Here is a 13,385-nt window from a genome sequence, read left to right on the forward strand (position 1 = left end):
CTCAGCGTGCTGACGGGCGCCTGTAGTCCCAGCTAGTGGGGAGGCTGAGGCAGGAGAACTGCTTGAACCCGGGAGGCGGAGGTTGCAGTGAGCCGAGATGGCGCCACTGCACTCCAGCCTGGCGACAGAGTGAGATGTCGTCTCAAAAAAAAAAAAATGATGATCGTACTACCTTAATATCTAGAGATCTATGTGGAATGACAACACAGATTAAAGTGTGTTTACTTACTCTGATCTCCCTTTTAGTATAGTTTCACTAAATAATTTTAGCACATTTTTCTCCAGTATATTATAAAAATGAAATGAGAAGGGAGATATAACTGAAGGAAACTTCTTTACACTTTTTAATAAGATATATGTGATGAAAAACCTATAAACTCCAAATTTTCTAAAAGTAAATGTTTTATAAGTGTATCAAGAGATGAGACCCACATATTTCTTTTTTCTTTTTTTTTTTGAGACGGAGTCTCACTCTGTCGCCCACACTGGAGTGCAGTGGCGCGATCTCGGCTCACTGCAACCTCCGCCTCCCGGGTTCACGCCATTCTCCTGCCTCAGCCTTCCGAGTAGCTGGGACTACAGGCGCCCGCCACCATGCCCAGCTAATTCTTTTTGGTATTTTTAGTAGAGACGGGGTTTCACTGTGTTAGGCATGATGGTCTCGATCTCCTGACCTCATGATCTGCCTGCCTCAGCCTTCCAAAGTGCTTTGATTACAGGCGTGAGCCCCCATGCCCCAGCCTGAGACCCACATATTTCTAGTTTATTTTTAAATGTTGTAAGATATTGTATGAAGCCTAGAAGACAACCCTTCCTCCAATTTTCATATAAAGGTATTATGTACACCTAAACTGTATACCGCAAATTATATTTTTCTTAATTTACACGAGATTTTATTATAGGAAATTCTGAATAAATCTTGAAATACTAAAATAAAATGCTACAATCAAAAGTACTTTAATATTTATTCACTTTTAAATTCCGTAACTGATAATATATTTTATTTAGCTATAAAAAGAAAGAAAAATACTGGACACAATATTTTAAAATAAACACCAAGCAAACAGATGATTAAGTATAAAAATAGACATTTTTAAAGGTTTTACCCGCATCATTTCATTCTCTAATTGTTTTTTACGATGTAGACGCTGCTGATGAGATTTGAGTACATTTTCTACATGTTGCTCCATAAAGAATTTAAATGCTTGAGGAGAATAACTTTGAATACGAGATTCCCTTCGCTCTTCATCTTTCTTGTTTTTCCTAACAGTAATGGGTGAAGTTGTAATCTGTTTCTTTTCTTTATCCCCACTATCAACATTTTCATAACTCTTTTCACTCTCATCTTCCTTGGGCAAGCTTGGCTGATCCTCTTTGCTAGACTTACTGATTGACTCGTATGGAGGAACAGATGGGTTTTGGTGCAGCAGATGTTTTGGGTAGGGTGGTGGTGGTCCTTGATAGTTTGGAGCTTCAGCAACAGGTGGCATCACAGTCACATTTGAAGCGGTTCCCTCAGGAAAAGGACTGGGTTGAACAGTTTGAATTGGCTGTGGTATCCAAGAAGGGTGTGTAGGTGCTAAAGCAGTCTGTAGCTCTGGTTTTAATACACGCATACTTTTCACAGGCTGTTGAATAGGAGCTGGTGTAATTGCAGTGACTGTTGTAGCGGAAGGCTGAGAATTAGCAGAGTGACTTGCTCTATTTCCTAATGGGTTATTAAAAGAATTTGACCTCACTGGTATGTTAGGTTGCCATGTAGGGATTTCATGTCCACTGCTCGGGGATGACTGGGCTGGAGCAGAAGATGACTGAGGCCAATTTGTTTGCAGTCCAGGTACACTAATGTTATATAGTTCCATGTTATGACTATTTCTGTTTGGCACCATCATAGACTGAGGAATATTTCCATTTGTATATGATGAAGGAGCAGCAGATCCCCCTGTTTGTAAAGCAGAAGGGCTTTGTCCATTAGCTGCTGTCAGAGGATATGGAGGTGGTGGCTGCCGATTCACAGTGCCAGCAGGGACAACATTTTGGTGTATCATGAAATCAGTTTGTCCGGTACCATTCTGCATTCCAGGTCTCCCTGATGGAAAGTTAAATTTGCTAGAACTCTGCATGATGATTGGTTGTCTGCCAACAGGAACAGAACTAATGCCTCTCTGTCCTTGATTAGGAGGATTCATGGGGGAAGTGTTGAGAGGTGGTGGAGGATAGCCCTCTTGCCATGCCCCAGGTGGGACAGGAGAGATTCGGGAGATTACGTATTCCATGTTTCCAGAATAGCGCTTTGTTTGAGAGTTTGGTTCCCATGAAGGGGGAGGTGGAGTTGTACCTCTTGGAGGGGGAGTCTGGCCTCTTGGAGGTGGTGGAGGAGTAACACTCCTTACTTGAGGTGGTGGTGGGGGGTTCACTCTCTGTCCGTTGCTAGGGTGAGCTTGAACAAATGCTGATATACCAGATCCAGACAAAGGTCTTCCTACATCTGTCTGTGAGTTGGGACTCTCAGAATGATAGGCCACACTTTCTCCTAGTGGCGGGCCATGCCTCTGAGGAACTAAGGATTCTTTAGAACCTTTCCAGCTCTGTTTGCGGTTAACTGATTGTTGCACATTCCCTATGGTTATAAGAGAGATAAAGAGAAAAAAGAATCATGTTTTTAACCTCTAATTTTTGAAAACCTTAGCTTGCAATTCTGATATTACAAATGATACTCAATTCTCTTTCAAGAATTATAAAAATATAAAAAAGTTCAAGTGATCTCTTGTACAAAATGGTGACTGTAGTTAATAACAACGTATTGTACTCCTGAAAATTGCTGAGAGTAAATTTGAAGTATTCTCACTACAAAAAAATGATATGTGAGGTAAAAATACATGTTATTTAGCTCAATTTAGCAAAAAAAGAAAAAAAAGAGTTATAAAAATAAAATTTCACTAAGTGGTTTCCTTTTACCTTTTAGAATTTTATTTATTTTTGACCAGGCGTGGTGGCTCACGCCTGTAATCCCAGCACTTTGGGAGGCTGAGGTAGGCAGATCACTTGAGGCCAGGAGTTCAAGACCAGCCTGGCCAACATGGTGAAACTCCATTTCTACTAAAAATACAAAAAAATTAGCCAGGTGTGGTGGTGTGCACCTGTAGTCCCAGCCACTCGGGAGGCTGAGGCAGGAGAATTGCATGAACCAAGAAGGCCAACACTGCAGTGAACTGAGATCGTGCCACTGCACTCCAGCCTGGGTGACAGTGCAAGACTCCATCTCAAAAAATATATATATATATTTTTGAAGAGATATAATTTCATATATATGCATGTATATTTGTAGATAAATTATTAGAGGTAGCATTATTAGGCCAAAGGGCGTATCTATTTGTAATTTTCATAGCTACTACTGATTTTAAATATATTTTAATATATATCTATATTTTTAAATTGAGACAAAGTCTCACTCTGTCACCCAGGCTGGAGTGCAGTGGCACAGACTCACTGCAACCTCCGTCTCCCGGGTTCAAGTAATTCTCCTTCCTCAGCCTCCTGAGTAGCTGGGTCTACAGGTGCACGCCACCACGCCCAGCTAACTTTTGTATTTTTAGTAGAGATGGGGTTTCGCCATGTTAGCGAGGCTGGTCTTAAACTCCCGACCTCAAGTGATCTGCCCTCCTAAGCCTTCCAAAGTGCTGGGATTACAGGTGTGAGCCACTGCACCTGGCCTTTTAATATGGTTTTTAAAACAGAAAAAGATAGTAGGCTATAATTAGCTGAATATTAAATAAGGTATAGATTTTACAGAAACTGTCTTTAACGGAATTTCCAAATCAATAAAACAAGCAAAAAAAAAAAAAATACAATACCAAAAAAAGAGAAGTATTTAAAATAGAATAGTCCAGCCACTTAGGAAAAATATACAAGATACACTGGTATAAAGACAATACATATATACATTCTAGAAAGACTAAAGGTTTAAATATTAAAGATGAAATCATGTAAGCACTAGAAAAAAACAAAAGACCATTCAATAATATTGGGGTACCTCTTGCGAATGTCTTCCCAGGCATGACAAAAGTAGAGATCTAAATACAAACACTCATTACCATTAAAAACAAAACAAAAAAGAATACTAATAAATTGGAAAGGTCAACATCATCCTGGGCAAAAATATATCTAACAATATATCTGAGAAAAAAAGTGGTAAAATGTGGTAAATGTTCATAATGTTCAGTTTAACACTCCCTTTCATCTAGGCTGGACAGCATTTTGGGTCTACATTCTCGAAGGAGGAGCCAGATGAAAAGCAAGTGAGTAAATAATGTTTGGGGAACATTATCATTCCGGATAAACTGGACAAGTCCTCTGGCCATCAGGCTCTTTCTCACTTTCCTCAGAGGCCAGCTGAGGCCAAATACACCATGTCACTCATTCAGCTTTTAGAGTATACAGTCACCCCTGTTGTTCTGCGCCTCCCACAGAGCTCTCCATGTTCTTCCACTTCCCGAACCTTTCCACCACGCCCTCCGGATCCACTCGGCTCCACAGCCAGCAAATGTGCCTTATCAGTAACCTCTCCTCCAAGCTTTCCTGCCACCTCCTTGAAGCTGGTTTTCTTCTGCTGATACTACTTTCCTTTCAGCCCTTTGAAATTAAGGTTTTCTTTAAAAATAACCTGGCCTAAAGATGGGGTTCTAACATTTGTTCTTACAGGTTGATATTATTCCTTGTAAAAAGCCAGCTCTTTTGAACTTCATGCTATGTGGGAGGCCACACTAATTCCTCTCACCTAATGAGCTCCTGCCTATTTGCTCTATTTCATTCAGCCACAGCTTCAGCATTCAGTCTACCCTAAGCCCTGCCTTCATCCTGTAACCTCAATATCCACGAGGATAAACCATCTATTGCCCTCATATCTCAGCTTCTTGACGTCCCCTCTTCCACTCCACATCAAGTATCATTCTCATGATTGTATTTCAAACTTTGGTATTACTCATATCTGCTCTCGTTTCAGAATAACTACTTTAAGGTTTATACGCTTATACTCCCAGACCACAACTACTTCTTCTGTTTACTCCTACTGCAAAAGTTTTTAAACTTTATTAAGTAGCAACCTCACCAAGATCTCCAAGATTTTTTTTTTTTTTTTTTTTTTGAGACAGAGACTTGCTCTGTCGCCCAGGCTGGAGCGCGGTGGCATGATCTCGGCTCAGCGAAACCTCTGCCTCCTGGGTTTAAGCGATTCTCCTGCCTCAGCCCCCTGTGTAGCTGGGATTACAGGCAGGTGCCACCACACCCAGCTAATTTTTGTATTTTCAGTAGAAATGGGGTTTCTGATTGTGAAACGCTGAAAGTTGCAGCCTCAACTTTCTGGGTACAAGCAATCCCCCCAACTCAGCCTCCTGAGTAGGTGGGACTACAGGCACATGTCACCAAACCTGGATAATTTTTTGTAGAGCCAGGGTTTCACCATGATGCTCAGGCTGGTCTAAAACTTCTGAGCTCAAGTGATCCTCCTGCCTCAGTCTCCCAAAGTGCTGTGATCACAAGCGTGAGCTACCATGTGTGGCACTTAAATTTTCATTTTCTAATAATTTATTGTATGTTATAAAATTATGAATTGAAGTCATGATGAACTGGAAATTTGAAAAATCACCATAGATGGTTTGAGAAGCACTACTCTTGCTAACATCCTCACTCTCTCCTCCAGAAACACTTCTTGAAGGTATACCTTGTTTTTTTTACTACTACATATCCTATTTAGTCCTCAAGCCACTCCAATCTGAATTATGCTCCCATGACATGACAAGTTACCTCATTTGCTGAACCCCCAATCCATATGCTGAAGTCCTAACCACCAGTACCACAAGATGTGACTGTATTTGGTAATTAAGATTAAATTAGGTCATTAGGGTGGGTCCTAATGCAGTATGACCTGTATCCCTGTAAGAGAAAATTTGGACATGGAGATGGAGACCCCAGACACATGCACATGCAGAGGGACAAACATATGAGAACACAGCAAGGCGGCAGCCATCTGCAAGCCAAGGAGAATGGCCTCAGAAGAAACTAGACCTGCAAGTAACTAATCTTGGACTTCTAGTCTCCAGCACTCAAATAAATCTTCATTGTTTAAGCCACCCAGTCTGTGTTATTTTGTTATGGCAGCCCTAGCAAACTAATACACCATGTCACTAAAGTCAACAAGATTTTTTTTAGCTCTCATCTTGGTCAGTATCTCTTTCTTAGCAGTATTTGGCATTTTGACCACTCCCTCCCCTTCTTGAAACATTCTCTTACTGTGGCTTCCAAAACACTGAAAACCTTATTGGTTTTCTTCCTTTTCACCTATTTCTTCTCTGTCCCCTTTGCAGGTTTACCCCTTCCTACTAGCTATTAAATAATAAGCTTGGTTGCAGGCCATCTTATTATTTTGTCTATGTAACATCCCTTAGGTGACCTATTTCATACGTATGACTCATACATACATACCCAGCTCCCTACTTGACATCTTCACTTGGAAAACTATAGCCAGATTTATGATCTTTCCCACCCAATTCCATTCTCTCTTAACATTCCCTTTCTTAATGTAGGGTATTATCATCCGTCTATTTTTCTAAGCCAAAAACCTAAGTTATCCCCTTCTACCATCACGCACCATATGTAATCTATTACCAAGTCCTTGTCAATTTTACCACTCCCATCCCTCTTAATTCATTTATTTTCTTCACTGCTATCGCCCAAGCCCAAATTACCCTCACAAACTACTGTGTTTCCTATCACACCTGTCCTCATATCTATCCTCGCTCCTCTCTAACCCATTCTCATCCATTGCAGCCATCTTTCTGAAATACAAATCTAATAATGTTATTACCCTGCTTGAAACACTTCTATACCTTTCTGCTGCTCTTAGCATAAAATTAATAAACAGTTCTGCAGTCAGGCCCCTATGGACTTTTCCAGTCACATTTCACAATCCTGTGTTCAGTGCTCCAAGCATTTTCATTTTTTTGTGGCATCAGAATCTGCCAAAGCAGCCATGCAAAGGGACACTCACTAAACCCATTCCCATTAACTCTGTACTTCTTCAGATACCAGCTTTATTATCAGTTTGTTAGGAAGGGTTTTTCTGAACTTCTTGATGTGGTTAAAAAAAAATCCCACTATTATATGAGTCCACAGTACCATGTAACTCTCCTCTTTTCATTCACACCATATATAGCTGTAATTCTACATGTATCTGGGTGATTATTTAATCTCCCTTACTAGGTAAGCTCCACAAAAGGGTAAGAACTTACCCAATGCAGAACAAAGAGCCTGAAACAGTGGTTGACCAATAAAAATTTGTTGAATAGGAAGAATGACTACAGCCCTCTTATAAATCAATTCTTTTTCTTTTTCTTTTTTTTTTTTTTTTGAGACGGAGTTTCGATCTTGTTGCCCAGGCTGGAGTGCAATGGTGTGATCTCAGCTTACCGCAACCTCCGCCTCCTGGGTTCAAACAATTCTCCTGCCTGAGCCTCTCAAGTAGCTGAGATTAGAGACACGTGCCACCACACCCAGCTAATTTTGTATTTTTAGTAGAGACGAGGTTTCTTCATGTTGGTCTGGCTGGTCTCTAACTCCCGACCTCAGGTGATCTGCCCGCCTTGGCCTCCCAAAGTGCTGGGATTACAGGCATAAGCCACTGCACCAGGACACAAAGACAGGCCAGGTGCGGTGGCTCACGCCTATAATCCCAGCACTTCGGGAGGCTGAGGCAGGCAGATAACAAGCTCAGGAGTTCGAGACCAGCCTGATTTACATGGTGAAACCCTATCTCTACTAAAAATACAAAAATTAGCCAAGCATGGTGGTGTGCACCTGTAACCCCAGCTACTCTGGAGGCTGACGCTGGAGAACTGCTTGAACCCGGGAGGCGGAGGTTGGGAGGTGGAGGTTGCAGTAAGCCAAGATTGTGCCACTGCACTCCAGCCTGGGTGACAAGACTCTGTCTCAAAGAGAAAAAAAAAAAAAAATTAAAAGAGGTAAAGTGGCAATGAAAAATAACCAATAGGCCGGGCGCGGTGGCTCATACATGTAATCCCAGCACTTTGGGAGGCCAAGGCAGGCAGATCACGAGGTCAGGAGTTCAAGACCAGCATGACCAAGATGGTGAAACCCCATCTCTACTAAAAATACAAAAATTAGCTGGGCACGGTGGCAGGTGCCTATAATCCCAGCTACTACTCAGGCTGCGGCAGGAGAATCACTTGAACCCAGGGGGTGGAGGTTGCAGTGAGCCAAGATTGCGCCACTGCACTCTGGCCTGGGTGACAGAGTGAGACTCCATCTCAAAAACAAACAAACAAACAAACACCAAAACAAACCAATAAACAAATGCAGTGATCAAAGAAATGCAAACGTAAAATAAGATAGTGTTTCCATAACCATTAAACAGACAAAAATAATAATACTGAGGCTTTACAAACATAGGCATTCTCATAGTAAATGGATAGGGAGAATATAAATTGGTACTACTAGCTGGGCGCGGTGGCTCACGCCTGTAATCCCAGTACTTTGGGAGGCTGAGACAGGCAGATCACTTGAGGTCAGGAGTTCAAGACCAGTCTGGCCAACATGGTGAAACCCCGTCTCTACTAAAAATACAAAAAATTAGCCAGGCATGGTGGCGGGCACCTGTAATCCCAGCTACTTGTGGGCTGGGGCAGGAGAACTGCTTGAACCTGGGATGCAGAGGTTGCAGTGAGCTGAGAACATGCCACTGTACTCCAGCCTGGGCAACAGAGCGAAACTCCATCTCAAAAAAATAAAAAAATAAAATAATAAATTGGTACTATCTTTCTAGACAGCAATATCTATGAAAAGCCTTAACGTTTTTTAAGTTTTCTAAAACTTACTTTTAGGAAATCATTAGGTATGTACAAAGATTTAGCTATAAGGGTAATTACTGCAGTGCTGTCTATAATGGCAAATAATAAAGGAAATAAAGCCGATGCCCAAAAATGGGAGATTAGTTAAATGAAGTATGTGATACATCTTTTTTGTTGGTTTGTTTGTTTTGAGACAGGGTCTGGCTCTGTTGCCCAGGCTGGAGTGCAGTGGCAGGATCACCCGGGCTTAGGTAAGCCTCCCGCATCAGTCTCCCACAGTATTGAGCTTATAGGTGTAAGCCACTGCAGTCAGCAAATAAGTCTATTTTAATGTGGCTAGTAAAATTATTCTGTAGAACATTTAATAACAAGTAAAATTGTACATGGTATATTAAGTGAAAAAAGTAGGTTTTAGTATGTTCCCATTTTTTGCTTAAACAACAAGAATCAAAATACGCACAGATAAACCTATTCTGGTTTCCCACAGGAAAAAAGACTGGGAAACAAAATACACCAAAATATTGTTATTAACAGCGATGTTTGTATTTGCTTTCTAAATATTCTATGTTGATCATATTTTACTCCCATAATATGAAAAAAATATATAAAAAGAAAAAAGAGTAGTCTGAATGATGGGATTTGGAGGGAAAATAGACATATTTCAGCTGCAGTATTACCAATCAAATAGATCTCAATCTAGACTGCTGCTTACCAGAATTATCTATTAACTTTTAAATGTGAGGACCCCATCCTTAAATTCATTTTGGTATAACATTATAATGTTATCTTAATTTGAGACTTTCATTTACTGGGATGCTTTTACAATTTCTAAGAAGGAAGATTTGATAGACTTCAGTATTTTTAAACTACACAGTAAAAGAAGAGATGAGAAAATAAAATATTTGATTAATCACCTGGTTTCATGCTGGCATTAATAGGTCTGGCAGCTGCTGCAGCCATCTGCTCTCGTCGAGGATCTTGGTAACTCATTTTACTAATGAATTCAATTGCTGCTTCTATACTTCTGTTGTTAGTTTTCTGAAGAGCTTGTATAACCATATCCTGATATGAAGTTTAAAAAAAAAAGAAACAAAATTTAAATCTTACAATAATACAAGGGAAAGAACACTATGAGTTCCACTAGAGAAATCCATAATTATGAAGAACACGGCCCCAAACCATGATATTAATGTTCTGTTTGTAGCTACTAAAAACCCCGCACAAAATCTCAACTTAAACAGGCAGGGTGCAGTGGCTCAAGCCACTTTGGGAGGCCGAGGTGGTCAGATCACTTAAGACCAGGAGTTCAAGACCAGCCTGACCAACATGGTAAAAAACCCAGTCTCTGCAAAAAAACACAAAAATTAGCTGGGTGTGCTGGCACACGCTTGTAATTCCAGCTACTCAGGAGGCTGAGACATGAGAATTGTTTGAACCTGGGAGGTGGATGTTGCAGCAAGCTGAGATGATCACTGTATTGCAGCCTGGGCAACAGAGCGAGATGCTGTCTTGGAAAAAAAAAAAAAAAAGAAAGAAAACAAAACCCTCAAATCTTCCAAATGTTTCTTTAGCATTTTCATCTTTACGTAACATATTTCTATTTCCTCCTAGGATTAACGTCTTTTTTTAAAGTATTTTTAAATTTTTATTTTTTTCAACACACCATTGTTGGCTTGAATTAGGATTAACAACTTCTTTGGGTACAATCATAGCAACATGATTCTGATTACTTCTAATTCTTTTTACTTTTTTTTTTTTTCTGAGATGGAGTTTCACTCTTGTTGCTCAAGTTGGAGTGCAATGGTGCGATCTTGGCTCACTAGCAATCTCCACCTCCTGGGCTCAAGCGATTCTCCTGCCTCAGCCTCCCAAGTAGCTGGGATTACAGGCACGCTCTACCAGGCCCGGCTTATTTTTTATACTTTTAGTAGAGACAGCATTTTACCATGTTGGCCAGGCTGGTCTCAAACTCCTGACCTCAGGTGATCCACCCACCTCGGCCTCCCAAAGTGCTGGGATTACAGGTGTGAGCCACTGCTCCCAGCTTCCTAATTCTTATATAAACAATCAGAGACTATCAGATTGTTAAAAAGGTAGCAATCAAAATATCAGAAACAACTCTTTTGGGCTGAGTGCGGTGGCTCACACCTGTAATCCCAGCACTTTGGGAGGCTGAGGCGGATAGATCACCTGAGGTCAGGAGCTCCAGACCAGCCTGACCAACATGGTAAAACCCCATCTCTACTAAAAATATAAAATTGTCTGGGTGTAGTGGTACGTGTCTATAATCCCAGCTGTTTGGGAGGCTGAGTCAGGAGAACCCAGGAGGTGGAGGCTGCAGTGAGTACAGATCACGTCACTGCACTCCAGCCTGGGCAACAAGAGTAAAACTCCGCCTAAAAAAAAAAAAAAAAAAAAAAAAAAGAACTACTTTTTTATATGAGTATCTTGGTATTTTATTAAGCACATTGCCATTGTGTATAGTAGCTCTGGCTCTTCTCCTCTTAGAGATTACGTTTTCAGAGAACTATATTACAGGAATACAAATATAAGACAAAAGAAGATACTTAGACTATATATGATTATGTGATAAAGACTTTAGGAGGCTATATAGTACGATGAAAAAAATAGAGGATTTGGAATCAGATGTGAGTTTGAGTTCCAGCAGCTCTGTAAAGTAGAGTGACACCTGGCAAGTTATTTCACATTTCAGAGGCTCAGTGTCTTTGCCTGTAATAGGCTCATAGGGTTGATGTGAGGATTAAATAAGAAAACATGTAAAGTACCAAGCACAGTGCCTGGAGCTAAAATGTTGGCTGCTCTCTTCCACTCCTTGTACTTTATGTTTTATGTAAACATAAATCACTCACTATCATGCAGAAAGTATGCTGACATGCATTTTTCAAGAGGGAGGCAACTACTTACTTGTCCTAGAGGATTCAGTATTTCAAACGACATTTTTAAATGAGAAATGGCTTAGTAAGACTAATGGGTGAACAGGCTACTGACAGATGATCCTCCTATATGAAATGATAAGAGAAGAATGTGAGACCAACCAAAGAAAGGATGTGGTAAGAACTTATTGCCTACCTAAGGTCATTTCTCCCTTTCTTGGAAAAAGTTACTGATTTTGTTGGAAGCAGCAAGGGTTGCCATAAAAATTTTGCCATGCCTGCCTTATCTAGGTACTGGTCCTTCCTCGACCCCGTTTCCTAGGCAACAGATACGACACCTGTGCTAGAGCATGTTGCCACCAAGAAGTAAAATTTAAGATATTCATAAGAGTCCTAGGCTCTGAAATCTTTAAGACGTTGAGCTAATCGTAATTAACTGAATCACTATCTTGCTAAAAGCATTATTATTTAGATTTTTGTTAAAACCAAATATGTGTAAATGTAAAATAATAGAAATCACCCATTAAAATTCATCAGGGAGTGTTTAATTTTAAAACTGGTTAAGTCAAGTGAACTCTATATGTATTTATGCTATTATTACACAGCAGTAACACCTCCATTGGTAAGAAAATTAGCACCCACTACCCTTTTCCAATATTGTGGGAATCATTTTTCTTTTCTTTTTTTTGTTTTTGAGACGGAGACTTGCTGTCGCCTGGGGTTGGAGTGCAGTGGCGTGATCTCAGCTCACTACAATCTCCACCTCCTGGGTTCAAGCAGTTCTCCTGCCTCAGCCTCCAGAGAAGCTGGCATTTACAGGCGCCCAAAAACACGCCTGGCTAATTTACATTTTTTAGTAAATATATAAAAGGTTTTGCCTTGTTGGCCAGGTTGGTCTCGAACTCCTGACCTCAAGTGATCTACCCACCTTGGCCTCCTGAAGTGCTGGCATTACCGGTGTGAGCCACCACACCCGGCCCATATTCTTGTTAAATGCACTAGAATTTCAGCCTTGTGATTTTGGTGATTACTATGCTAACCTTTATATTTTAATATTTATTGCTATGTTTTACAATATTTCTTACAGCTGTAAAAACATCAACCAAGCATTCATTAAGTGGAGGTGTTAGTGCCAGTGTGAAAAAGAATGCTCAAATCAGTAACTTTGGAATGGGAGTCTTTTTTTTTTTTTTTTTTCCCCATTAGAGACAGGGTCTTGCTCTGTTGCCCAGGCTGGAGTGCAGTGGTGCAACCAAAACTCATTGCAGTCCCAATCTCCTGGGTTTGAGTGATCCTCCCACCTCACCCTCCTAAGTGGTTGGGGACTACAAGAACATGCCTGATTTTTAACTTTTTTTTGTAGAGACAGGGTCTCACTATGTTGCCCAGGCTGGACTTGAACTCCTGGCCTCAAGCAATCCTCCTGCTTTGGCACCCCAGAGCACTGGAATTACAAGTGTGAACCATCACACCCAGCCAGAAGTCTTTTTTTTTTTTTTTTTTGAGGCAGAGTCTCACTCTGTCGCCCAGGCTGGAGTGCAATGGTGTGATCTCGGCCCACTGCAACCTCCGCCTCCCAGGTTCAAGTGATGATTCTCCTACCTCAGCCACCCAAGCAGCTGGGACTACA

At 40.8% G+C, this 13,385-nt stretch overlaps 1 protein-coding gene across 4 annotated transcripts in view; it reads right to left on the bottom strand.

The window, feature by feature from the left end:
* LATS1 (large tumor suppressor kinase 1) overlaps positions 1–13,385 on the bottom strand; it is a 59,521-nt gene that overhangs the window by 23,744 nt on the left and 22,392 nt on the right. For all 4 annotated transcript variants that reach the window (XM_001173355.7, XM_054686405.2, XM_016956455.3 and 1 more), the window contains exons 3-4: positions 9,776–9,923; positions 1,107–2,620 (exon numbers count right to left, since the gene is read on the bottom strand). In XM_001173355.7, coding sequence (XP_001173355.1) covers positions 1,107–2,620; positions 9,776–9,923 — 1,662 coding nt within the window. The remainder of the gene's footprint in view (positions 1–1,106; positions 2,621–9,775; positions 9,924–13,385) is intronic.

This window comes from Pan troglodytes, chromosome 5 (genome assembly GCF_028858775.2).
Source record: "Pan troglodytes isolate AG18354 chromosome 5, NHGRI_mPanTro3-v2.0_pri, whole genome shotgun sequence".
Taxonomy (NCBI): Eukaryota; Metazoa; Chordata; class Mammalia; order Primates; family Hominidae; genus Pan; species Pan troglodytes.